General features: G+C 42.0%; 1 protein-coding gene across 1 annotated transcript; it reads right to left on the reverse strand.

Moving 5' to 3' along the window:
- Positions 1-718: 718 nt before the first annotated feature.
- On the reverse strand, positions 719-25,941 carry LOC133914643 (B3 domain-containing protein Os03g0620400-like). Its single transcript, XM_062357704.1, is given in 4 exon segments — positions 719-1,035; positions 1,038-1,159; positions 2,100-2,252; positions 25,889-25,941. Coding segments are annotated over 4 exon segments (645 nt in total).

The following is a 25,941-nucleotide window of genomic DNA, read 5'->3' on the forward strand; positions in this document are numbered from 1 at the left end:
TTTGTCCGTAAAAGGAGGCAGATATCTCCCTCCTGCGCATGATTGTCACGGACAAAGTCTAACCACTGCCGGCCCCTAAGCATGTGCATACTACTATCTTTTCTTTTGTAGAATCTGGGATGCCATTTCTTTGTTCCTGCCTGGCCTCTGAAGTGTGACATAAGTGCTTTCATGTGGAAAATGTGCAAATGCATATTCCCTAGAAATAACCTGAGTACAGATGGAACATGTTGTGATGCTGTTAACAAACAATCAAGAATCCTAAACAAAATCGATTCAGTCATCAAGCAAAGAAAAGAAGTCATTTGTCCACACAAGTTCAGAAGGTTCATGAGAACTAGAAGATAGCTGAATTTCCCTTAAAATATTGGGAGCATCACTGTACAACATATGCTATAAAGAAGTTCATATTGAGAAGTGAGTTCATATAGAGAAGTGAGTTGCCATTGAAACAAGTAGTGATCTTACGAGATAAGGATGCGAGGGTTGAACATTGCATTTCCCCATGATTGCTAAAAAACAGTGATATCAGGTTTAGTTTCCTGGATGAACGCCATTACTCTCTTCCTGGTGGTGTCTGAAGATCATCCGACTCAAAATATTGTTTTCAAATGGAATGTCTTCTCCTGTACAAAATTACACAACAAACTTGCCTAAAAATTACACAACAAACTATAGGATTAAGTAACGTAAAATTCGAGGCAAATATTCAACTAGCTTAATTAACAGTATAACCTGACTCCTCAGATGATGAGGATGTTGGAGCCATCTTTGCATTTTTCCCATGATGACTAGAGCTACCCTTCTCGCATCGAGCGCATCTTTCACTTCCTGATGATTCTGCGGTACCATGACAAGAGCAGTTTGAAATATGAACAGAATCAAAACTTCTTTCTAGAACACTTGGGGTATTTTTTATGCCAGCACAGGAAAACATTTTCTCACAACCATCAGAATCGAGGATCAGAACCTCAAAACGAGATTTTTCAATGTGGCAGAACAGCAAGGAATCATTCTTGTGAAATGATTTAAATGCTCCCATCCATGTCGGAGAACCGTCTTATTTAAACGCTCCCTAACTTCAACATCATATACACTGCCATTAGGGGATTCTAATTTGATGGCTCCTGACAAATTTCTTGTGAAATGATTCAGAAATCTGTTCGTTCGGCACGATCTGTAGTAACAAAAACAAATGATATTAATGTAAATAGTTCAAATCCTGTAATGGCCAGACCAATGGGAAACATATAATGTAATATAAGGTGTATCTGCTATAGTAAGGGCATTCATTGCTTACATGGTTAGTTTTAATACTAGTAGATCCAAAACAAGAAAACATATATTCATTTCATGCACAAAATTCAGAGTAGCGAAAGATTGTGGAACAAGGCAATTTCAAACAATAATATCATTCAGAAGCTAATATGAATAAATTAGTTTTGTCGAAAACAAGATGGGAGCTGCAGATGTTATTTACTGATTGACAGTATTTGTCAACCATGAGGTACGACATTTAATAATAAGCTATCTAAACTATACTGACTGACAGGATTTGTCAACCATGAGAGGTTCATCAGTCTAATATTTTTATGAGCATCGTGTGCACGGGATTGATGCAGATGTTATTTACTTTATTCAGCAGTAATCAATGGTATGTGCAAGAAGGCTAAGATACATGAGTAAAACTATATCTATTTAATGGGGAATTAAAGAATTGTTTAATGTGGCGCGACATATAAGTCTAGTATGCCGTTGTTTTAAGGTTTGAACATGTCACAGAAGCACTAATGTACTTAAGAATCTTTGCAATTTACATTATGGGCCTGTTCTGCCTAACTATGCCACAACTAAGGTTAGACAAAATATGGCTGCTATAAAAAGTGTGGCTGAGAAAATGTCTCTCACTATGATGATTAATTATAATCATAGGGTGTCTCGCTTTTCTGTGTTCAGTTAGCAGCTAGCACCATTCAGTTCTGGCTAGCTCGAATCAAGTGAATCAAAGTACTAAATCTGGGTTTCCACCTACTAAATCAAATTTTATTTTGGTACCAAAAGGAATGGAAAATACAAGGTATGTAAGCAAGATATCAAACTTCTGAAGGATTAACATGCTATGTTTAGAATTTGCAGTCATACGGCTGAGGAAACAGCTAATATTTTGATTATTTTCATCCAAATGGTCCAAGTATCTTTTGCAACACTCACAAGGTTTCTTCATTCGGGAACCACCACTTCTAGCCAGCCAACTTGAATTTGCAGTTCATATCAGATGTATATTCAATTTAAAATGGAACTCTTCTTCCCTATACTCCAACTTCCAGTAAAACAAAATCTGAATACCACAACAAAAAGGTAGTTTGCCTCCCTAAAGACGAATTTCTTGTTAGGTAGCATTCTTGTCTATGCATCGTTCAACAAAGCAACGTACATTAGACTAAGATGCTGCAATCGAGCACCATAAATATTGTAACGCCCTAGATACCCACATACTTGAGGTGCAAAATCATACTAAGTCCAAAAAAATTTAGGAAATTTTGGCAGAGTTTCCTTTATAACTACCTATATCCTAGATAAATAAATCACATGGTAATAGCAAGAATATCATATTCTCAATGACTAAATATCATAGCCCAACCCATAAACCTACACCCTAACCATGAAACCATCTCAACCTTGCTAGAGTTTAATGGAATCAAACTAGCCACAAAGTTCTACATATTTATAAAGAATGGCATGAGTGTGTGTGCTCAAGTCGATGGTACTACCCCTATCTCATGCATGCCATAATCACTTGGTACTAAAAACCAAATAAAACATAAGTGTGAGTAAAAACACTCAACAAGTACAATATAAAACTGAAAAAACATACCACACACTAGAATTCAATGAAGAACCATAATTGAAAGAAAATTCTCTTCTTTTCAAAATTTATTGAAATAGTAATTTTCGTCTTAAATAGATAACACCTGAATACATCATTAGCGCTTACCAGTAAAGTGAAGCAAGTGAGGTCAACACTTACACACATGAGTATGAATATAAGAACCAATCAACACATCCTTGAATCATGAATGATATGAAAGGAACATCACGAGAAAATATGAATCATTAACATGAACAACATCATGAAATATTGAATTAGGACATCAAATAAACACATAATTAATGAATAAATAAAAAACCAAATAAGAAGAGAAAACGAAACTATACAGCAAACATCAATACAAGTTCATCATGCACTTGTCTTAACTGTGGCGAGCAACCAGGCCCTCTATACCGGAATTACACAAACATGTGGATTAAAACTACACTCAAAAGCTATTCCATGTTATCCTTATGACTATAATCATACTTCAACAACGATACTAGCAGCAACACGATTAAACCTTTTTTCATGTTATCCAAAATACTGTTTTAAATGTTAGTAATTTGATGTTCTATCCATAACTTTTAATTCACTTAAGCAACCGTAGTAAATAATACATCTCGAACATTTGATAAAAAATTTCTACAACTTTTCTTTTATAACTTTGGTCAAAATCTCCCTCTAACTAGGTCAAAAAAGAGAAACAAAATATTGCACAGATTAAAACTTGTCAGACAGTAGCATTATTTTGATAGTTTCTCCTAAACCTCTTATCCAAATCGAATACGAACAGCATTATTGGAAATATATTGATGAGACCTACAATTTTGTTTTAAGCTTATGGCAAGATTCAGCACCAATTAATACCAGTTTTGAAATTAAACCATTGTCCAACGATCAATCTAATGGTCACAAAATTTGGCGATGATTTCAACCATCCCTATCCATCTATTAGAGATTACCCTTGATGTGTGGATCATAAATTTGTGGAGGACTTGATGAAATTTTGTGAGACTCTACCTTTCTTTTCCTTCTCTTTTCTTCTTCTTATCCCTTCCTTTTCCTCTTCTTCTATCTCCCATGTCCCTTGCCTTCACTTTCCCTGGCCACAACCGAATCAGCACAGAACAGCAACATGCATGGAACCACAAATTTTTGCTCACTCTATACTATGCCTAGATCACGAAAAGTTTATTCTACGACTAAAGGGTAGTATGAGTTCTTCTTTATATTATTTAATTTTCTTTATTCAGACTACCTATCAGTGAACTTTTTCTAGATAATCAGCCAAGGGCTTAACGGGTACATGGTATTGAAAGCTAAAAATAGCACATCATGCATGCACCAAAGTGAATTCCAATGAGAAGGTATGGTATTCTAAGTCACAACTATGGGTGTGTGAAAGGTTCCTTCTCGTGTCCCCGAGTGCGCGAAGGCTACAACACTTTCCACTCAAGTCGGATCTAAGGCTAATAATAATATTGTCCCCGGATAATGGAAGATGTCTCCTGAACTAATCATAGGGAGAAGCGATTAAGGCTAAACACAATAAGTTGTCAAATGCTTTTTATATCTAACACTTATGGTGTTCCCAATTCATACATTAGCATTTCAGTTGAAAGTACATAATTCATTAACAAAATTTTGAGCTCTTTATGCAATAGCTGACATGCAAAGGAAACTTTACATCCAAAAGAAATTATGAGTTCTAGCCCTACACCGTGCGGGAAGAAGAAGAAAGAGAAGACCCTAATAGAAGAGTTTACGCTTCAGGTTCCTCCCACTGGAGTAGCTCATGTAGCAGTTGGCTGCTCTGTCATTGCCTTCGTCATCATCGGAGGGAGAAGACGAAGATGAGTCATTTGCCTCCTCTTTCTTCTCCTCCTCCAGGGTCTCCTCCTATGGTATCTTTTCTTCCAGAAGATCCCAGTCCACATCTTCTTGGTGCGCAGACGAGGGTTTGGTGGCCATAACCTCGTCTAGTTGCTCAATCTCAGCAGCAGCAGGATTCCGTTACCACCTCTTCCATCTTTTCATCGTTAGAGGAGTTGACGATGAGTTCAACATAGGAGCCCGACCCAGCTGGAGAACAAGGTGGGGGCAGAGAGGGAGACTTTGGTGATGGAGTCAGGGGCCCTAGTGGAGATGCCAGAACTCTAATCCTGATCTCCTGAGAGTTGGAGGAGGATGAGGAAGCCATGGCTAAACTCAAAGGCTAAATCAGATCGCTTTGGGTGACAATGCTCACCACCCTGGGCTTATAAAACCTTCGAGCAATAAGGTAGTCATGACCCTTCAATTTTAGGCACCATACGGTGGTCTGTCCACTTTATGATTATCGGTAAACCAAATGACTGCCAGAGGTCAAATCGCATCTAATCAGAGAGCTCTCACAGACAAAGAGGCACCTGATGATCCTTCAACAAGCACGATAACCGTTCTAATTAGATGTGAATTCTTATCCAAGGCCCGAATTATCACAAAAAACAGCCTATCAAAATGTTTATCTTTGTTGGGCTAAGTTTTGATCCGTCGAAGCCTTGTTTCATGTACTGATGGGTGCCTTGACGATGGGTAGTATAAAGCTAAAGTATACAAGTGTCCTACACACATACCAATCTCCTGGGGTTTCTTGTATTCTTGGAGCATACGTCCATGTCTGGAAAAGGAATCCTTAGACGTATAGAATTTGCTCACATGTCTAATGTATCCTATAAAAAAGGAAGTCTACCTCTAAGGATAATTGAATCCTACTTGGAAAAGAGTCTGGAGGCTACATGGTAACCCCCATATATATACAGAGCTAGGGACCATACGGGGGACAAGTCCACCAACAAACAATAAGAGCCATAAGCCAACAGAAGCCATCAACGCTCCACAAGACCTAAGCCTTCTGTACTCACGATCTACATCAACATCTCACTGAAACTACATGAAAGGAACCCTCGACTAGGTTTAGATCCCATCTAGGCTAGTCAAGATCCCCTTGTAATATGTCTAAAAGATCAATACAAGAACATACGATGTAGGACTATTATCCTTCGAGAGGCCTGAATCAGTATAAATCTATGTGCTCCGGTGTACAATTCTGCTTAAGAGAGTACTTCAATTTTATTCACGTATTTGTAAGATCGATGATTTACTAATCGTCGACAATCCTACAACTAGCATAACAATATTTCTAGTAGAGGCCGCATCTACCTTAATAGGAACAACACCTCTCTCAAATTTGCTCTCTAACTGCCTACTGCACCCGCCCAACCCTGAGGGGTTGCTCACTCGAATTTCCATCATCATGAAGCAAGGGAAACGGAATCAAGCACAAATATTGTAAGGTAGGACCTGGCTTTCAGAAGAAGGTTGTCCGACGCTAGAGAGAGCGGTGGATGTGGGCATCGAAAGAAAAGGGCTTTTGAGAAACCAAGTTGAGATGTGCCTTGGTTTGATTATGATGAGCCATTGACAACGTTCAAGTTGAGTTCAACTTGGTTAGCATGTGTTTATTGATGCTTATTTTTGTTCATGACTAACTCAAGTTAGAGGGAAAATGGAATTGTTGTGTTTGTTTCTGAGTCTAGAAAAAATGAACTCACTGGAATATCCGGTGTCTAGGAAGTTAGCTTGACCAGATGGTCCGGTGTTGTGCTGACAAGAATGATGGAGTTTTTTTTTCTCTGAGAAGAAATCTGGATAATGCACCAGATAGTCCGGTGTGGGCTGCAAGAGTTCACCAGAGTATTTCCTGTAAAGGATGAATCTTTCAGAGGAAAATGAAGTTCAACCCATCGGATGATCCAATGTTACCATCAATGAGCGCTAGAGTATTGTTTAGTGCGTGACAAAGTTTGAAATTTGAGTTTGGCACTAAAACTGAAGTAGCCATCGGATAGTCCCATGTTAGTGTTTGTGTACACCGAAGGGTACACCAAACTAATTCTTGCAGAGAGGTTGTCAGTCGCTAATCAGGTGGAATTGAACTCCGGTGACAGAAGCTTGTGCCAGACCTTTTCTTGCAGAAAGCATTTTTCTGGGTGCAAAATGGATCTAAACTCACCAGATGATCCAGTGTTCAGGAACAAAATACACTAAAACATCCAATGTTCTCAAGTTCTGCAGAATGTGCTTTGAATTGAGGATTTCTGTTTTGAGCTAACCTGGAGATGGTTTGGAGTGGAAGGAACATGTTTGCTTGTTTCATGGTGTGCAGATGATGGATGCGACTTGGCGATCGATGATGAGATGATCGGGGCAAAGCAGGAGGCTTGGTGCCAGATGATCAAGGAGGCTGGGCGGAGTCAAGGGTAATCCGAGTGGTACACATGGAGGTCAAGCAAAGCATGGATGGAGAAGGATGGAGATAGCATGTTGACAAAATCAAGCAAAGAGGATATCGGTTCAAGTGATAAGGCAGTCCGAGGGATTGAGAGTGAGAGAGACTTGCTGGCGGTCAAGATTGCAAGACAGAATACACGTGTCAACATCAAAGTGTTTGCTTGAGGCAAAGCAAGTGGTGGCTAGTCACGCTTTGAGAAGAATGCTAGGGTTTTGCGGTTTGACCACAGAACCGCGGGAGGACTGGAGGGTCACGTGGCATCATCATGAAGCTTGCGTCGAGGTGAAGCTAAGTCATGAAGAAGATGTGGCAGTTCGATAGAAAGAGCAAAATCTGTACCAAAATGACCCGGTGGTAGGGTATTTTGGGAACAAGGAAGCTCCCAAGGGCTATAAATAGAATGATAGAGCTGTGGGAGAGTCTTGAGTTGGTCATTTGAGAGTCTAGTGATAGGTTTTGGAGGAGAGGAGAGGATAGACTTAGTCTTTATAATAGGCTCGAGCTTTTGTGAGAAAAACAACTTTGTAATCTACCGAAAATAGGGCTGACCTCTATGCTTAATGAAGTTTATTTTCTCACATGAGCTTGTGTTCATCTTCTTCTAGTCTCCTTCTTCTGGTTCCCTTGCCTTCAGTGTAAGTTTTTTTATTTTCTTGTTTATTTTTGTTTTTTCCTTTAGCTGCAATTTTTCAACCTTGGGAAGTTGTTCTTCTTGTTGCTCGAGGTATAAATGTTCATATACTCATATATTTGAGAAGGTCTTGAATCCTCTTGCCTCTATACTATCAATTTGGGGAGTTGCTTCTTTCGGTGACTATCATTTGCTTTATTCTTCCTTTAAGTTTCAAGCTTTTGTGCACAAAGATACATAGAATGGTCTTGAATAGAGTCTATAGCTAATATTCCATCTGTGGAGTCATCTTGCCTTGGAAATTTCTCTATCGCTTTGTCTCTCTAAAGTTTATGGTTCTATTTGTGCATTTTTAAGGAGCGTTGGGTGAACAAGGAGTAGACCATCTATTTCGCAAGAAATTTGTAAGGTGCCTATTCACTCCCTTCTAGTCACCTATCTCGATCCTACAATTAGTACCAGAGTTGGTTTGATCACTAGCTAACTGGCTTTGTGATCCATATGCGACATGGAGAGAAGTGGGAAGATTCTATTATTCGATGGATGAGACTTTTCGTACTGAAAGATGCGTATGGAGGCTTATCTTCTAAGCTAAGGAAGTGTAATACGAGAAGTAGTTGATTCCAACTACGAGATCTTTACTGCTCGTATGACTCAAGTTTAAATTGAACAGTATGAGGCCAACAACAAGGCCAGAAATATTTTAGTCACTAGCCTGAGTCAGAATAAGCTTGATAGGGTCCAGCACCTCCATACTATCTGGGATATCTGAACTACTCTGAGTGTCTTCCATGAAGGTAGTAATCAGATTAAGGCCAGACACCAAAGAACATGCAACCAAGAATACCAAATATTTATGCAAGGATTTGGTGAATCTCTGGATGTTATGTTTGCTCATTTTGATGGACTTGTGAGCAACCTTACATCCACTGGTGTTTCTCCCTACTCTGACCATGAGAGGGTGAACAAACTTGTCTATGCTCTTGATCATATCATGGGAAGTGAAGATCTCAAACATTGAAGAGTCACCAAGTTACGACATGTTGACTTATAATTAACTCTTCAGCAAGCTCAAATCCACCGAGATAGGCAAGGCAGCTCGGATTAGTATCGGAAACCCTCTGTTTTAGAACATAGCATTGGTTTTCTTACTTAGTGGTGGCAACCGGTCTGGAGGTGGTGTTTCTTGTGCTAACACTTCATTTTATGGATTTTCTTTGTCATCCCTTGTTTCTATCATAGAGGATCAGGTGGAGGTACTTAATGATGAGGACCTTGATTTCATTGTGAAGAAGTTCATTCGCTTTTACAACCATCGAGATTGGAGGAGGGGTGGCTCTCGAGCCTACTTTGAGTGTGGTGACACCGCTCACTTCAAGGAGGACTGTCCCAAACTCAAGAAGAGGGAGGATAGCGACCACAACTACAACAAGCACAAGAAGAAGAACCATAAGCTCCTCTTCAAGAAGAACAATGACAAGATAGCCAAGAAGGTAGCCAAGACAGCTTCTAGGGCGTTTGTTGCGGCTCTCAGTGACATTGAAACCTCATCAAGTGAAGAGGAGAGCTTGGAAGAGGAGAAACCGCAAATGAAGAACAAGAAGGCGAAGGACTTCACCGACCTCTACTTCATGGTAGATAACAATGACAATGACAGTGATCCCGAGCTTGATCCTTCTGAGGTGGCAGGTGGAGGTTTGGAGAACAAGTGGCTCATTAACTCTTGTTGTTTGCGCCACATGACGGGAAACTCATCATGGTTCTCCAACCTCACCCAAATGAATCATCACAAGTACATCACATTCGAGGATGATCAGAAAGGTAGAGTGAAGGCCAAAGGAATGGTAAAGGTAAATGAGAGTTTCACTATCAAAGATGTGGCTCTGATTGAGCATCTGGGATACAACTTACTTTCTGTATCTCAATTGTTAGATGAGGACTTAGAAGTGTGCTTCAAGCGTGATACTTCTCGAGTTCTTGATTCTTCTAGCACTTTGATTTGCAAGATTTCTAGAGTTGAGAGAGTTTTTGGAGTTGATTTTTCTGAGTCTTCTGGTTCTTCTTGGTGGTTACTTGCTCAACTTTCTTCTAAGCTTTAGATGTGGTATAGGAGACTAGGGCACACGAGCTTTGATTTGAGTGCCCTTGCTTGATCCGAGGATTGCTCAAGCTCAAGTTTGAGAAGAATCTTGTTTGCACTCCTTGTCAGCAAGGCAAGATGGTTGCTACTCCTCACCCACCAGACAATCTGGTGATGACTGAACGACTGGGAGAACTTCTCTATATGGGCACTATTGGTCCTTTCTGAGTTCGTTCGGCGGGTGGGAAGTGGTATGTACTTATCATTGTTGACAATTACTCTCTCTACTCTTGAGTTTTATTTCTTGTGAGTAAGGATCAAGAGTTCTTACCCTTTCAGCGCTTGGCTTTGTGTTCAAATAAACTCACAGGTGCATTGAAAGTAATTCACAGTGATAATAGCATTGAGTTCAAGAACTATCTTTTTTATGCTTCTGTCTTGAACATGGTATTGAGCATCAATTTTCTACCCCACACGTTCTCAGCAAAATGACGTGGTTGAGAGAAAGAATAGGACTTTGGTGGAGATAGCTAAGATGATGCTTGATACGCATAGGGCTCCTAGAAAGTTTTGGGATGAGCCCATAAGTACATAATGCTACATCTATAATCGGATTTCCATGCACTCGGTCTTAAGTTTGACTTATTATGAGTTATGTTTTAGGAGGAAGCCAAAGGTTTCACATTTGAGAGTTTTTAGTTGTCGGTGCTTCATCCTAAAATGTAGCAATCTTGACATGTTCGAGTTGCGCTCTTCTGATGGAATTTTTAGGGTATTCTCTTCATAGTCATGCTTATAGGGTTTACAATCTTGGCACTAACACCATCATGGAATCATGTGATGTGATTTTTGATGAGTCAACCCCTTGTGCTAGTTCTATCTTTGAGTGTGCAGGTGATCAGGAGATGAGCGAGAGCATCTTTGTAGATGGTGACCTTATAGCTCTCGGTGAGGACAAGGATGATCCACTACTTCCCTCGACTATAACTGCTTTGGAGTTGGCTCCTGCTTCTTCTACTCCAGCAGAGGGTCCTGCAGCCTCTATATCCACTTCAACTACTCTCGAGTCTGCACTATATCAGCTATGTTTAAGGGGGAGATTCTCTCATGACTTGAGGCCCCTTAACACATTCAGTGGCCTCCACACACGATGATCGAAGATCTCGATGAGAGAGTAATGAGGTTAAAGTCCACATCTCATGCTCACTGTATTGATTCTGCATTTGTTGCTTCTTTTGAGCCCTATGATGTTGGACATGCTCTATCTAATCTAAATTGGGTCAATGTCATGCATGAAGAGTTAGAAAAATTTGAGAAAAATAAATTTTGGTTCCTTGTAGAACCACCTCCTAATGTACACACCATAGGCACAGAATGGGTTTTTAAAAACAAATAGGAAGAGGATGGATCGGTAGTGAGAAAGAAGGCTAGAATAGTGGCTCAGGGTTTCACTTAAATAGAGATGATAGACTTTGAAGAGACCTTTGCACACGTAGCTAGGCTAAAAGCCATTAGGATTCTTCTTGCATTTGCGGTATCTAAGGGTTTCAAGTTGTATCAAATGGATGTCAAAAGTGCGTTCCTAAATGTAAATAGTTCCATTTAGGAAGAGGTCTATGTCAAGAAACCCCCGAACTTTGAGCATCTTAAATACCTATATAGAGTATATAAGCTTCAGAAAGCTTTGTATGAGATCAAGCAGGCACCTAGGGCTTGGTATGATAGTCTTAGGACCTTCTTACTAGAGCATGGGGATATGATGGAGTCGGTTGATAAAACTTTGTTCACTCCTAGGCATGATCTGGATTGATTTGGATGAAGATAGTGAGGCAATGGACTAGCAGGAATTCAAGAGTATGATTGGCTCCCTCCTGTACCTGACAGCTATAAGATCGGACATCCACTTCACCGTCTGCTTGTGCGCTCGTTTCCAGGCTTCACCATGGATGTCTCACCGCCAAGCCATGAAACACATTCTGAGGTATCTCAAGCACACCCTCAAGTATGGACAATGCCTGTTGATACTTAGCTACTCAAATAGATGCTCCATCTCAGTACTCCTCAAGTAAATTTATGTCGTCCGCTCGTAATTGCTCATGCTCTTCTTTGGCGTAACTTTCCACTTGAGGTGATCCGAACCACAACTCGGTTGGGAGCATCGCTTCCGCTCCATAAACCAAGAAGAACAGAGTTTCACTGGTGGCCCTATTGGTCGAAGTAAGAACGGCCTATAGTACTGAGGGAAGTTCTTTTACTAGCGTTTCGAGTAGGCTTTTAGCCTGTCGAAGACCCGAGTTTTGATGCCCTATAAGACTATACTATTAGCACGCTCAACTTGTCCGTAACTCTATGGGTGAGCTACTAAGGCAAAATAGGTTTTGATACCGAATTCTTCGCAGAATGCAATAAAGGTCCTGCTTCAAAATTGGCTACTGTTATCCGTAATTATACGATGCGGAATGCCAAAGCAAGCAATTATGATCCTCATGAACTTCTTGGCCTCTTTTGCTGTTATTTTTTCTATGAGTTTGGCCTCTATACACTTGGTGAATGTGTCGATAGCCACAAATAGGAATGTGTAACCACGTTGGGCCCTTGGGAACGCTACTAGGATATACAAGCCCCAGAAGGAGAAAGGTCAAGAAAGAGGAATTATTTGCAGAGCATGGGCTGGTCGAGTGGTCTTCCTTCTGAAAAATTGGCATCTCCCGCACTTTTTGACCAGCTCGGAAGCATCTTGGAGGACAGTCGGCCAATAGAATCCCTAGCAAAAAACTTTTCCGACCAAGGTGCGAGAAGACGCATGATTACCACACTCCATGGATATCGAGCAATATTTTATTGCCCTCTTCCTGAGTGATGCACTTCATCAAGATTCAGTTACTCCCCTTTCGGTAGAGCTTGCCATTTACCAAAAAATGGAGCTTGGATTTACGAGCATTTTTCTCTGCAGACGCATCATCATCAGGAATATCTCGACCCTAGAGATAAGCTTGGTACGGAATCATCCAAGTCGGGTTGCGTTTGAGTAGTGTAGCATCCGTGTATGTGGGTTCTGCCTCGCTGACCTAGCCAGACTGCTAGTCGGGTTAGGCAACATCTGTTCGCCGAACTGTCGAGACGTATGGTTTAAGGAGTTTCTCAATGAACACCCATATGGTTACTGGTGCTCGAGAAGAAGCGAGTCTAGCAAGTTCATCTGCACCAGAGTTATCACTCCTTCTTATGTGCGTTACTTCTAGCCCTTGGAACTTCTGCTTGAGCTTTCGTACCTTGAGTAAGTAAGCCGCCATGTTGTCGTCCGAGAACTGGTACTCCTTTTGAACTTGGTTCACGACTAGCTGTGAGTCCCCTTTCACAAGAAGTCATCTAATTCCAAGCGATGTAGCTATACGGAGCCTGTTTACCCGTCCTTCATATTCTACAATATTGTTAGAAGCTTTAAAGTCTAATTGAACAATGTACCTGAGTTCATTGCCCATTGGAGATTTGAGTACAATGCCAGCCCCCCAAGCCCTAGAGCATGAGCGATCCATCAAAGAAGAGCGCCCAATGATCTTCAATCATGTTTGGCCTTGTTTCTTTAACGCTTGTCCATTCGGCGATGAAATCCACTAACACTCCAGATTTCACGCTTGTGCGTAGTGCGTAGCTTACATCGAACTCATTTAGCTCTACCGTCCATTGCACGATTTGTCCAATAGCTTCCCGATTGCGTATTACATCCTTCAGCGGGTACATCATCATGACGGTGATCTTGCCCGCTTGAAAGTAGTACCGTAATCTCCAGGAAGACATCAAGATTGCATATATCAGCTTCTATACTTGTGGGCATCGTAGCTTAGCATCGTGTAGAACCTCACTCAGTAGTAAACAGGTTTCTGGACCTTGGCCTTTTTCTCAGGACATTCCCATTCGACCGCCAGTACTGTGCTTATAACTTGTGGGGTAGTTGCAATATACAAAAAGAGTTCCTCTTTTTCGTTAGGCGGTGTAAGGATTAATGGAGACGATAAGTACCTTTTTAAATCCTAGAAGGCGCGCTTCGCTTCTTCTGTCCACTCGAACCAGCTTGTTTCTTCAACAGCTTGAAGAAAGGTATCCCTCACTCGCCCATCCTGGAAATAAATCGACTAAGAGCAGTAATGCAACATGTCAGTTTCTGAACCTCCTTCAGTATTTGAGGTGACCGCATCTGGTCGAGAGCCTCAATTTTGCACGGGTTGGCCAATGCCGCGACTTGACACCAGGAAGCCGAGAAGTGTCGGATGGCACACCGATCGTGCAATTTTAGAGGTTGAGCATCATGCGATACTTCTTGAGGTTGTCGAACATTTCCTTGAGATTATCAACCAATGCATTTCCGGTTTTTGATTTGACTACAGCATTATCAATGTATGCTTCTACATTGCGTCCGATTTGGGGTTGTAGATAGTTTTGAATACACCTTTGATATGTAGCACCAGTATTTTTTAAACCAAAATGCATCTTTACATAGCAAAATACATCGGAGGGAGTAGTAAAAGTTGTTTTCTCCTCATCTTCTAATCCCATGCTAATTTGGTGATACCCTGAATAGGCATCTAGAAAATATAGCAACACATACACTGCCATAGAGTCAACGATCTGGTCGATGTGCTGGAGAGGAAAAGGATCCTTGGGACAAGCCTTGTGAGGTCGGTGAAGTCGACGCACATTATCCATCAGCCATTGGCTTTCTTGACGAGGATGGGATTGGCGAGCCATGTAGGATGATGCACTTCTCGAATGAAGCCCACATTTAGGAGCTTATCGACCTCCTCCTGGATGACCTGCTTGATACCTTTCGTAAATCTTTGCTGCTTCTGCACCACAGGTTTTTGGCGTTGGGTTTAACAGCTAGTCAATGCTTAATCACCTCCCTGGGGACCCCAGGTATATCGGACGGTTGCCATGCGAACAAGTCTTGGTTTGCCTAGAGGAAAGTGATGAGCTCGAGTTCCTATTTGGGGTCAAGATTAGCCCCAACCTTAAACATCTTGGATGGTTCAGATGGGTTGAGGGGCGCTGCCTTGACGCAACCATCAGTATTTTTGTTGCTGGCGCCATCATTGGTCTTGCCCTTAGCGACATCGTCAGATTTAGAAGTGCCAGCAAGACTTATGAGCCTGGAATCTTTGGCCTCAATGACACCTTGGTGCTTTTGACGCTTAGAGTTTGCGTCCTTACGAGTGGTGGCTACTCGACTAAAGTGTTTGACCATATCCAAGCTTTGCTTGTCGCATTTGACTGCTGCGCGCTGATCTCCTTTGACCATAATGACCCCATTGGGTTCCAAGATCTTGAGTGTTTGGTAGGCATAGTGAATCACCGCCATGAACTTGCCCAACATTGGGTGGCCTAGGATCACATTGTAAGGTCGTCTCGAAGTTTGTGACATTGAAGGTTAGCTTTTCTGTACGGAAGTTGTCAGGCGTGCCAAATGTGACCGGTAACTCGATCTGGCTAAGAGGCATGGTCGATGAGTTAAGAGTTATGTCGTGGAAAGGCTTGACTCCTGTCCTAAGCTCTGATCTCTGAATTCCCATCTTGTCCAAGGTTTTGGAGAAGATGAGGTTGAGTGAACTACCACAATCGACCAGAGTTCTGGAAACATTGATGCTAAGTATGGTCGACTGAACCACGACCAGATATCGACCAGGATGTGGTACCGCTGCCGGACGGTTGGTTTGATCAAAGGTGATCGGCTGTTCTGACCACTTGAAATACCGAGTGGGCCCAGTTAGGGCCAGGTTGAATTCTCGTTCGACCGTCGTACAGCCTTTTAGATTCATACGTGCCAGATCCTCCAAAGATGCACGCCAAGTTGTGGTCAGCCTCGTAGAACTGGGGCTCATCACCCTCAACATTTGGCTGAGCTTGCTTATCGCCACGCTAAGCATTTGCAATGATCTTTTCATCAAGTTTCTTCTTGAACACATAGCACTCGTCGAAGTCGTGCTGGTTGCTCCGATGGATGGGACACCACTTTCCGCCACCTCGATTGAGGCCTTTGTTCTACCCAGTGTTGCACGATTTGCTCCTGTCGACCACGGCTATAGTCGTATCGGGACCCTTGCGCTTGTCCCCAGGTTTGTTCTTCTTTCCTCCACTCTTCGACGACTTGAGTTTGTCCTTGCCAAATTGAAGGTTTTTAGCGTGCACCTGAGCTTCCACTCGTTTTGCACACTTGTCGGTCAACTCAAAAAGCTCTTTGACTGTATGAATCTTCTAAGTAGCAATCTTTGCATGCAGATCCGTGTCATGAACACCTCATCTGAAGGAAATGATTACTGACTCATCGGAGATGTCAGGATCATGTTACGCTTGTCGCTGAATAGGCGGATGAAATCTCGAAGGGATTCGCCATCGCCTTGGTGCAGCAGGTGGAGGTCATTCTCCGTTCTCAGGCGCTCGAATGTGCCTTCAAAATTGGCTATGAACTGAGCCTTAAGTTCTGCCGATGAATGAATCAAGTTTGGCGGTAAGTTTAGCAACCAAGACCTTGCGGGTTCATCAAGGGCGGTTAATAGGTAGTTGGCCACTACTCGGTTGTCACCACCGGCTGCTTGAATGACACTAGTGTAGATCTGCAACCACTCATTGGGATTGATCTTTCTGTCATACTTCTAGATCGGGCCCGCTTTGAACTTCTCGGGCCATCAAATTGATCGAAGTTCGTGTAGAAAAGCCTCGCAACCCCTGTCAAACTCTTTAGGAGGAGGTGGGGGGAGACTGTCACACCTGCCTCTTCAATCAGGGGAGTCATGTCAACCATCTCATCCTGTAGATTTGCTGTCGTAGTAGCAGCGATCGTCTTCACAGCATTTCCCATGTTGGTTTTTGATCATCGCACGTAGATCATGTTGGTTGTGAGGAATACGGTTCCTCAAGTCTTCTTGATTTCTGCGCCTATGGATATGGCAGCTACAGTTTGGCCCACAGTGTCGTATTCGGGCTCGACCACCTAAGCTTCCCGTCTGAGATTCATCTACTCGAGAGCATTCCCGCCCGTGACTCCTCGAGCCGGGACCGTACTGACTGGGCGCCTAGAATTGCTGGGATTGTTTTCTCATGGAACTTGGATCTGGGCTGCATTGAGTAGGGTCTTGACTTGATTGACTATAGGAGTTAGTGGATTCACTGGATTCAACTCTGGAAGGGATCTGAGAATCATATGAGCTCCTTGTATGTTAGCATCTAGAGTACTGAATATGTCGCTACCGAGGCTCGGTTGTGGTCGAGCCAATGAAGCCTCATTGTGACTGTTTGGAGGGAACTTGTCCCTTGAGCCGTGAGCTGTCACGGGCGGAGGCGCACCCATCGGAAGTCGTCGGGAAAGGCCAGGAGGCATCTGCCCTCTTGTGGTCCGCCGATGGAGGGTCGTGTCGGTTGCACATAAGGCTCCAGCTTCAGATGTTTCGGGTGGTAACTCAGCGCCAGTACCATCGACAGTGACTGTTGTCGCTGGATCTTCGGGAATTAGCCGTTGTCGACCATGGTGTTTGGATCCACCTCCATTGGGTCAACCGGTGGGGGTCGTCTCCTCTGGCCATAAACACAAACCGATCTGTTCGGCTACTCTGGCTAGTGTTGGAGTCACCATCTCCACCCTCGTCGTTGTCGGTGTCTATGCAGTGGAGAACATTAGACTCCATGGGATCCCACTCGAGATGTCCCACTTTGCAGTATGCATTCAATGGTCTGGACTCGAGGGTTCGTCCCAACAGAAAACCATAGTTCCAAAGATCATCTCAGAGTCAACGGGAGGGGACTCGAAGATGTCTGCCGTTGACTCAAAGTGGTCAAAGAAGCCGATGTCAGCGAATACGATGCAAAAGTGTGCCTGAGGCATGATTAATCCTACAAAACAGAAGAAGACCCCTACCTAGCGCGCCAACTGTAAAAGATTAGTTCCCAACAATGTGTCCGTAAATTGACTGGGTACCTTCAAGTGCAGGGATTGATCATAAAATAAGACACACGATGTATACAGGTTCGGACCTCCGATTGGAGTAATACCCTATACCCTACGATATGTTGATAATCTCGAGTACAAACGATGTGGCTAAAACTATTATAAAGAGTAGATCGAATCTAATTTAACCTAGGACTAAAGTTGCCGAGTATCTCCTCTACTAGGTTCTTGATGCTTGCGTCCCCTCCTTTTTTTCCCTTTCCCCTAGCCTTTTCGCCCTATATAGGGTGATGTACCGACTCCTATCCAGTCGTAGTCGATAAAGAGTTGTCTTCATTTACATCGAAGTAGATAGATTTGTTTTGGATATTAATCGTTCCGAGTTGGGTAAACAATCTAGACCTTCCTAGTATATATTTACATGATTCCGGACGTATCAGGTACTGCTGATTCGATTCCGTGATATCTGAAGCTGTCTAATATATATTGTACTATATATATGATATACTTCTTATACGTATATAACCTATAATTAGATATTCGACAACTACGCGATCAAAAGGTCAAGGACAATCATGTCACGCAAAACCTGGCTCACGTTCGTATAGCTACATGAGGCAGTGATATACAGCTTGATGACGATGGGAATCGTGATTACTACATGGACTCTGGGATTGGAGATGCCAATGGGATAGCGGTGGTTCTCGGGTAGTAACCAGCCATTTTGGGTAGGAAGATTGCCAAGAACCATCAAAATATAAATTTTGAATTTGAATTGACAAATCAAACCACCCGAAATGACCGACAAATCTTGTTGTTGTGCCACAAATCATCGTGGAACTGCAGTGCCACCACGAACATGAGGAAAATGGTCGTCGCCTTTGATGGCAATCTGAATTCCTACGTTTTCTTTGAGGGGCTGAATGGCACGTTCGGCACAGCGACGTTGAGCTCGAACGCCAGATCCACACTGATGCAGTGGCAGCTGGCACAGAGGTTGGGATTGGGGAAGTAACAAACTAAGGTAATGGGAACGGGTCGACCCTGGTGTCAATGAGAACCTGACCCCTATCGGACCTCTTTGGTTTGGGGTCGATTCTATCCTGGTTGTGCTTATTGTTCCGTTCTGTGTGGATCTGGTATGTGATTGCGGTGCTATGTCGCCCTAAGTGTAACCTAGTTCGTTACAGGAGCATTTACTGATTCTAGTAGGATGCGTAATCTAGTTTGTTATAAAAATATTTAATGATTCTAATAGGATTTTGCTGTTATGCATCTTAAAATGGTGCCGGTGCCGGTGCCGGTGCTGGTAAGAACTACGACATCGGGATCCAGTGCCCCGTATTCAAACGTAAGCCTTGAGAGTGTGTGTGACTCGCGTGATGAGTTAGCTCGAATTATCCTTTCTGCTCGGTCCTTCTCCGGGTACAGCGTTGCTGCTGCTGCTGCTCTGCCATTTCTGGTCAGCTGAGAAGCCATGTGCCCGTGTCTCCGATTCAGAAATGAACGGAGGAGTAGGATGCTTGTCTATGGCCTTTGTGCCCGTCTCCCGACTCGCCGGCGCGGCCAGGTCTGCGTAGTCCGTCCGGCTGCCGGCGCTCGGCAGGGAATGTCGTGCCTCCATAATACATCGATCTCTTGTTTCGCATGGTCTGAGAAAGGTAGCGTGCATATGGAGCAACATGCAGCTCCAAGCGCAAGGCGCCAAGAACGGCAGCAGCTACGTGCCGACCGGTCGGCACGCCATGCAAAGAGGGCCCATGCATGACGATGGCATTGGAATGCTGCCTTGTCAGGCGTGATCGACCGAGACGGCGACTGAATTGGCGCCTATGCACGCGAGCAGTGCTAGGCTGCTGCTGGCATCGGAGTCGGCGTTGTTACGGCGTGGCATGGGACAGGAGAGGAGAGGCTACGTAGGCCAGATGTGACTGGGCGCGTCAAAGGCTGCCACATTATGCCTGGGTTGGTCCGGCACGCGGGAGGTGTAGCGCGGTCGTGGTCGCTGGTCCGGGGTGCATGGCAGTGACAACAACATATCAGCCGAGTCGACCGGCGCGGCGGTCCTACGCATGCTGCTGGCTAGTGCTTGGGCCAGCAGTCAAGCTAGGACGTACAGAGCTATGCCCGGAATGGGTCGATCTAGATAGGTGCCTGTTTGCCGCAGCCTCGGTTGCAGCGACTGCTCGTCCCCACCTGCCACCGCCGGTAGAAAATTCACATGCACCTGTTAGTACTAGCTAGGTATTCGCCGAGCTGCACGCATGTAACATCATGCAGATTGATGTGCTGTGAAGCGTCTATGCAGAACATGATACAACAAACCGGCCGGTCTACTTTAGAAACTATGGCAAGATTAGAGGTATAATCGATCGGATGGATAGAAACGGTTAGTCATGCATCTCATCCTATATTTTTTAAGTCAGAGTTAGATATAAAGAATGTTGAACAATTATTTCTTTATTACATATTCTATCTTTTTTTAAATCAGAGTTAGCGAATTGTGTCACAAACTTTCAGTTAGTCAAAAGAATAAAAAATTTTAACTTTATTTGCATCCCCGTATAGTATATTAAATAGTATAAAGGTGCAATCAAGTAAGCATATATAAATGTGAAAATAAGAGATTCAGTATTACCTCTCTATGGATATGTGATAATCTACCTATATATTATCGTGTTCTATATTTTTTAAGTCAGAGTCAGACAATAAGAGTGCTGAATAATTATTTTTTATTATATATTCTATCTTACTTTTCTTAAATCAGAATCGGAGCGGATAGTGTTATAAATTTTTAGTTAGTCAGATAGATAAAAAAAATTAACTATATTTGCATTCTCACATAGTATATTAAATAATATAGGGGTGCAATCAAAATAAACGTATAAAGAGTGATCGATAAGATGTTCAAACAAGAGATTCAGTATTATCTCTTTACGGATATGTGATAATCTATCTATATATTATCATATTTTTAAGTGAAATCATAATAGATTTTCTCATAGCATCTAATATTAAGATACTTCAAATGAATACTAGTTATCATATATCTTATCTTATTATTTTTCTTAGATTCAAAATTGAACACATATATTATTAAATAATGTCAAATAACTATAGTTATAGTCTATATTTACTTCGCAAGTCTTTAATAAACCGTTCAATGAAAAATATCCGTCATATTTTTACCAGTGGCAAAAAGGATGAAAAGGCTCCGATAGCATCACCAGATGGTCGAGCAGCCCAATCAGGTTCGATTGTAAGATCGACACCCAACGGTAAGCATTATTATTATTATTATTATTATTATTATTATTTTGGCCAAGGGTATACCTTTAACTTGTAGCCAGTTGGAGAACCGAACGATGGTACGGTAAGCAGTTGGCATCTCAGAGCGTTTCACCCACCTGGACTCTACACGGTTGACTACTACAGAGCGGGTAAAAAGTATCACTTCATTAATTTTGGTTTAACAGTAATTATAAAATTGCATTAGTATGAGCTAATAATCAACACTAATAGTCACTATCAGTTTCAATCTTTTTTAAATCGGCACTGATAAATCAGTATCAGTATCGATTTTAGCTATGAACCGAAACTAAATAGTGACTATCAATGTTATTTCTTAGCTCCTTAGTTATTGTTCATATGTGAGAGTTTAAAAGCTGGTACTGACACGTCTTCAGTAGTGATTAATAAATCAATATTAGTACCGGTTCCAATCACGAATCGACACTAATAAATCAGTATCATTATCGATTTTAGCCACAATCATCACTGATAGTTAGTATCAGTGTCGATTCTAACTACGAACTGTCACTGATGATTGTTACTACCATAACTCATCTTAAATCTTCGTAACATTTTCATACAAAGTCGGGTGTGTCGCTGGATGAACACCGCAAGCGGGGATCCTGAGGGACCAACTTTGAGATTCGGCTGGGGGCTGATTCTAGATTTACCTCATACATGAATTTAATGCGAATATGTGAGATCTAGGCGGGACGGATGATCGTCGGGTAGTGAGAGTAAATGCTCAAGGGATTTTAGATAGGTTCGAACCGCACAGAGCGTAATACCCTATTCCTGTATATATGCTATTAATACTTTTGGAATGCCTCTCTCTGGATCTCTGTGTTACAAGGTTTTTTGTCTAAGTCTAGAACTTCGGACTTGCTTCGAGCTTGGTGAACCTCTGCTCAACTTTCCAGACTTCTGAGACCTGTTGCCGTATGCTTCCCCGGAGTGCATCCCCCCTTTTATCCTGTTGGGGGAAGCTTGGCGTGCCCAAAAAGGAGGGGCACGAGTTCCCATGAGCCATAAATGGAAAGTAATCATCATGGGGCTACAGTTTGATGTTATAAGGGTTGAAAATACGCCTTCAGTCGGTCTTGTCACCCATTACACTCAACTTTAGCAGGTGCAGGTGGGGCCCACCAGGCAGCCGTCGAATAACCCAGCATGCCCACTCGGTCAGAGCAGGTCTGACGCAACAGGGGGTAGGCGATACGCCTCGAGCCCAGCGACGATATCTCCAAGTCGTTTCCCTTATGGGCCCCGCAGGGTGACGTGCGATGGGACCCGTCACATTAAATATCCCCACGCCTTCCTGCCAGGCGGTGGCAGGGTCTGACGTACTTAGTACGACAGGCGTGGGGGGAGTGGTTGGAAGTGACAGGCCACGCTCCCCCTTAAATGCAGCATCGGACCTCTCACAAATTGACACCTCATCGTTGAGCCCTTTTGGAGTCCACCGGCAGGGGGCTTCTTAGGTCCTCGGGGAACTCTAGGTGCTCGGGAACTACTGTTCATAACCCCGAGCATCATCTCCCGGATGTGTCTCTTCTAGGGTCCTCGGGGAACTTCAGGTACTCGGGGACCACTGCTCATGACCCCGAGCACCCCTCCCGGAACTGGCTCTTCTCGGGTCCTTAGGGAACTACGGGTACTCGGGGACCACTGTTCATGGCCCCGAGTACCCCTCCCGGAACTGGCTCTTCTCGGCCCTCGAAGAGATAGTCCCCGAGGGAAGGCGTCACGTGGCATTCCGCTGTCCTGGCCTCGGGACTTAGGGACCCCTGGTTCCCATGTCACCGACAGGGTGGGAAAAAAGTTTTATATGAAAATTATAGCTCTCGACGACATCTACAACTTTGTAGTTGAATTTTTTTTAATTTGATATCATTAAAAGGCACAAATAATCATAACAAAGTTAAGAGACCACCGTATTCGATTGATGACTTATCTTAAAATATTCATAACTTTTAGCTTACATCTAGTGGTAAAATTAATAGGAATCATTGAAAAAACCACACATAAGATCACAAAGTTAAAAACTATAAATTCAAATATTTTTATCACGAGTTTAACAACTCGGATTGATAAAACGTCTGCATAGCACTGACTTTTGGATATAACACTATGTCTCCAAACATTATTAGAAAAATTAGAGAAGGTTAGTTTTCGCACAAAACTTCAGAGGCCCTGTTGAGAGTCTTCTAAGTCATTTTTAGAGTCAAGAAAGGTACAATTCTAAAGACATGTATTTTTTCGGATGCACCTCGTCATCAGCTTCAAAAGTAGAGCTCAAACGTCAAAATCACTCCATATACAAAGGTTATAGTTGTTTTATTGAACACTGCATGCATCAGAAACAAACTTATTCGTACGGAGTCGGATTGAGACAAACTTTATATGAACATTATAGTACTCGACGAGATATACAACTTTGTAGTTGATAGCTTTTTCATTTAAGATCATTTAGATGTTCAAATAATCGATCAGAAGATGTTAAAATGATTGATATTATACTCATGAACGAACCAGAGTTGAGATGGTTAGAGGGGTCGTGCGTGCACCTTCTGCGAGGTCATGAGTTCGAGTTCTGGTTGGTGCATACGAGCAAAAATCATGTGACTTGCAAATGGTTGGACTTAGTCGGGTGACTTTAGTTGCTTTTTTTTTTTTGCTTTTTTCGATCCAAAAACATCGAATCGGGGATCGACTATCAGTGCCGGTTGGAGCTACCAACCGGCACTAATAGTGTTTTTAATACCAATTTCATACCCGACGCTGGTAGTCACTAACTATCCATGCTAAATAATCAGTGGTAGTTTAAAATCTACTATTGATGTCGATTTTGAACTGTTAATGATAAGATGTTCTGCTATAGCGACATACTCGCCTCCTTAGTTGGACACCATCGCTCTTAGGATAACTTAAAAGTGAAATTATGGCAAGTTAATTAGTCTGTTATGTCGGAACCAAAAAATAATCTGCTACGAGTGGTAGCAATAATAAGAAGAAAACGTTAGTAAATAAGATCATATATATACATTGGTGTTAATGAGAAGCCAAACGGGAATAAATGAGTTAGCATCGATGCTAATGTACGCATGCGAACTATGGTTGATAAGGCTAGAATGTGCATAACATTGATGCCAACGTTAACCGCTGGAATTTTGTAACAAAATTATATCATAAGGAGATGTTGTGAGACAGAGTAAAGATAGGCAAGAACTATGATAGAGACGGAATGACGGACCCTTTATACGGCGCATTCTCACGAGACTGCAGTTTTGTCCGTTCTTAGACCGGATGACGCACAATGGATGGATTGGAGCACAGAGTACAGAGACACATCAGCAAGTGGTGGTGCCCAGTAATTAATTAGGAAGGAAGGATTCTTTGGCCTGCGACTGCAAGGAAAGCTACTGTTCGACACAAGGTGTTTGAGTATCTCCGACAGCATCGGTACCGGGATCTTTACAGGGTTAAAAAACGGCGGTAACAAAAAAAAAAATCATAATAACCGGTCATCTCGGTCGGGCTCGGTTTTAGAAACCGAATGGTAACTGAATTTGAATTAAAAAAATTTAAAAATAAAAAAATTCAAAAAAATCTTTAAAAAACTAGATACAATTAAGAACTTCTGTGAATTCTTTTTTCAAAAATAATGTCATTTGCATCATATTTTATAGGGAGAAAGTTTAAAAAAATGAAAAAAAATTTGAAGCATGTGGCTCAGTTATTAACTCATATTAAGAAAAAGTTTGACATGCAAACACATATTTTTCTTGTGTCGAATGTATTTTAAGAGGATCTTTAAAATTGATTTTACTTTATTTAGAGTTTTATTAATTTATCTATGATTTTTACAAAGTTCACAAGTATAAAGTAAATATGTTAAGAAACAACACTGTAATTAACTTTTCATGTCTACTATTATTTTTTCTACGTAAATTATAGTATAAATAAACTAATAAAAGTGGTTTCACTAAGTTTTAAGGTGTGATGGGTCAGTTATAAATTAATCTAGTCGTAACACATTTACACAATCCTGCATGTTACAATAACTAATTCATGAGTTGATGTATTTTTAAAAGATATAGGATCATATAAGAAGACTAACAAAATTAGTTTCATGATTTTTGGATTAGCAAAGAGTAAACTATGCATTTAACTTGGTTTAACAAATACATTTTCTCACAGAAAATTTTGGACTTTTTTATGAGTATAAATACTTTTATCATGTAGATCATGTTACAGGGAAACCACCAAAATATGTTTCACTTCATTTGAAGATCAGATGAATTAGTTATTGATTTTACAAGATTGAGATAATTTTGGTTGAACTTCATTGAAAATCGAGAAAACCGCTCGATAAATCGAGAAAACCGAGCGGTTACCGATAAAACCGAGCGGTTACTGACAATGCGGAAAATTTGAGAAAACTACTCGATAAATCGCAAAAACCGCTCGGTAACCGGTCCAATTCGACTGGTTATCGAGCGGCTAAAATCACGATTTTTTCTCCAAATTTAAAAATTTTCCAAATGAATTTTCTCCATTTCTTTTTTGAAATTTCGACCGATTACTATGGTAACCATGAATTTTCGATTATCACTGGAGCTCGATAACCGAGCTCCGATCGGTAAGCTTAACCCTGGCTCTTTATCGCTAAATCTAGCCAAAAAAGCTGAAAACCGTGAATCCAACAGGCTCAGCCAAACGGCTAGCTATTCATGTAGACTCACCATCCCTTCTCCGCTTGCTCGGTAAATCTGACCGTCACCTGCTGGCTCGCCAT

Source organism: Phragmites australis, chromosome 4, assembly GCF_958298935.1.
Source record: "Phragmites australis chromosome 4, lpPhrAust1.1, whole genome shotgun sequence".
In the NCBI taxonomy this organism is placed as follows: domain Eukaryota; kingdom Viridiplantae; phylum Streptophyta; class Magnoliopsida; order Poales; family Poaceae; genus Phragmites; species Phragmites australis.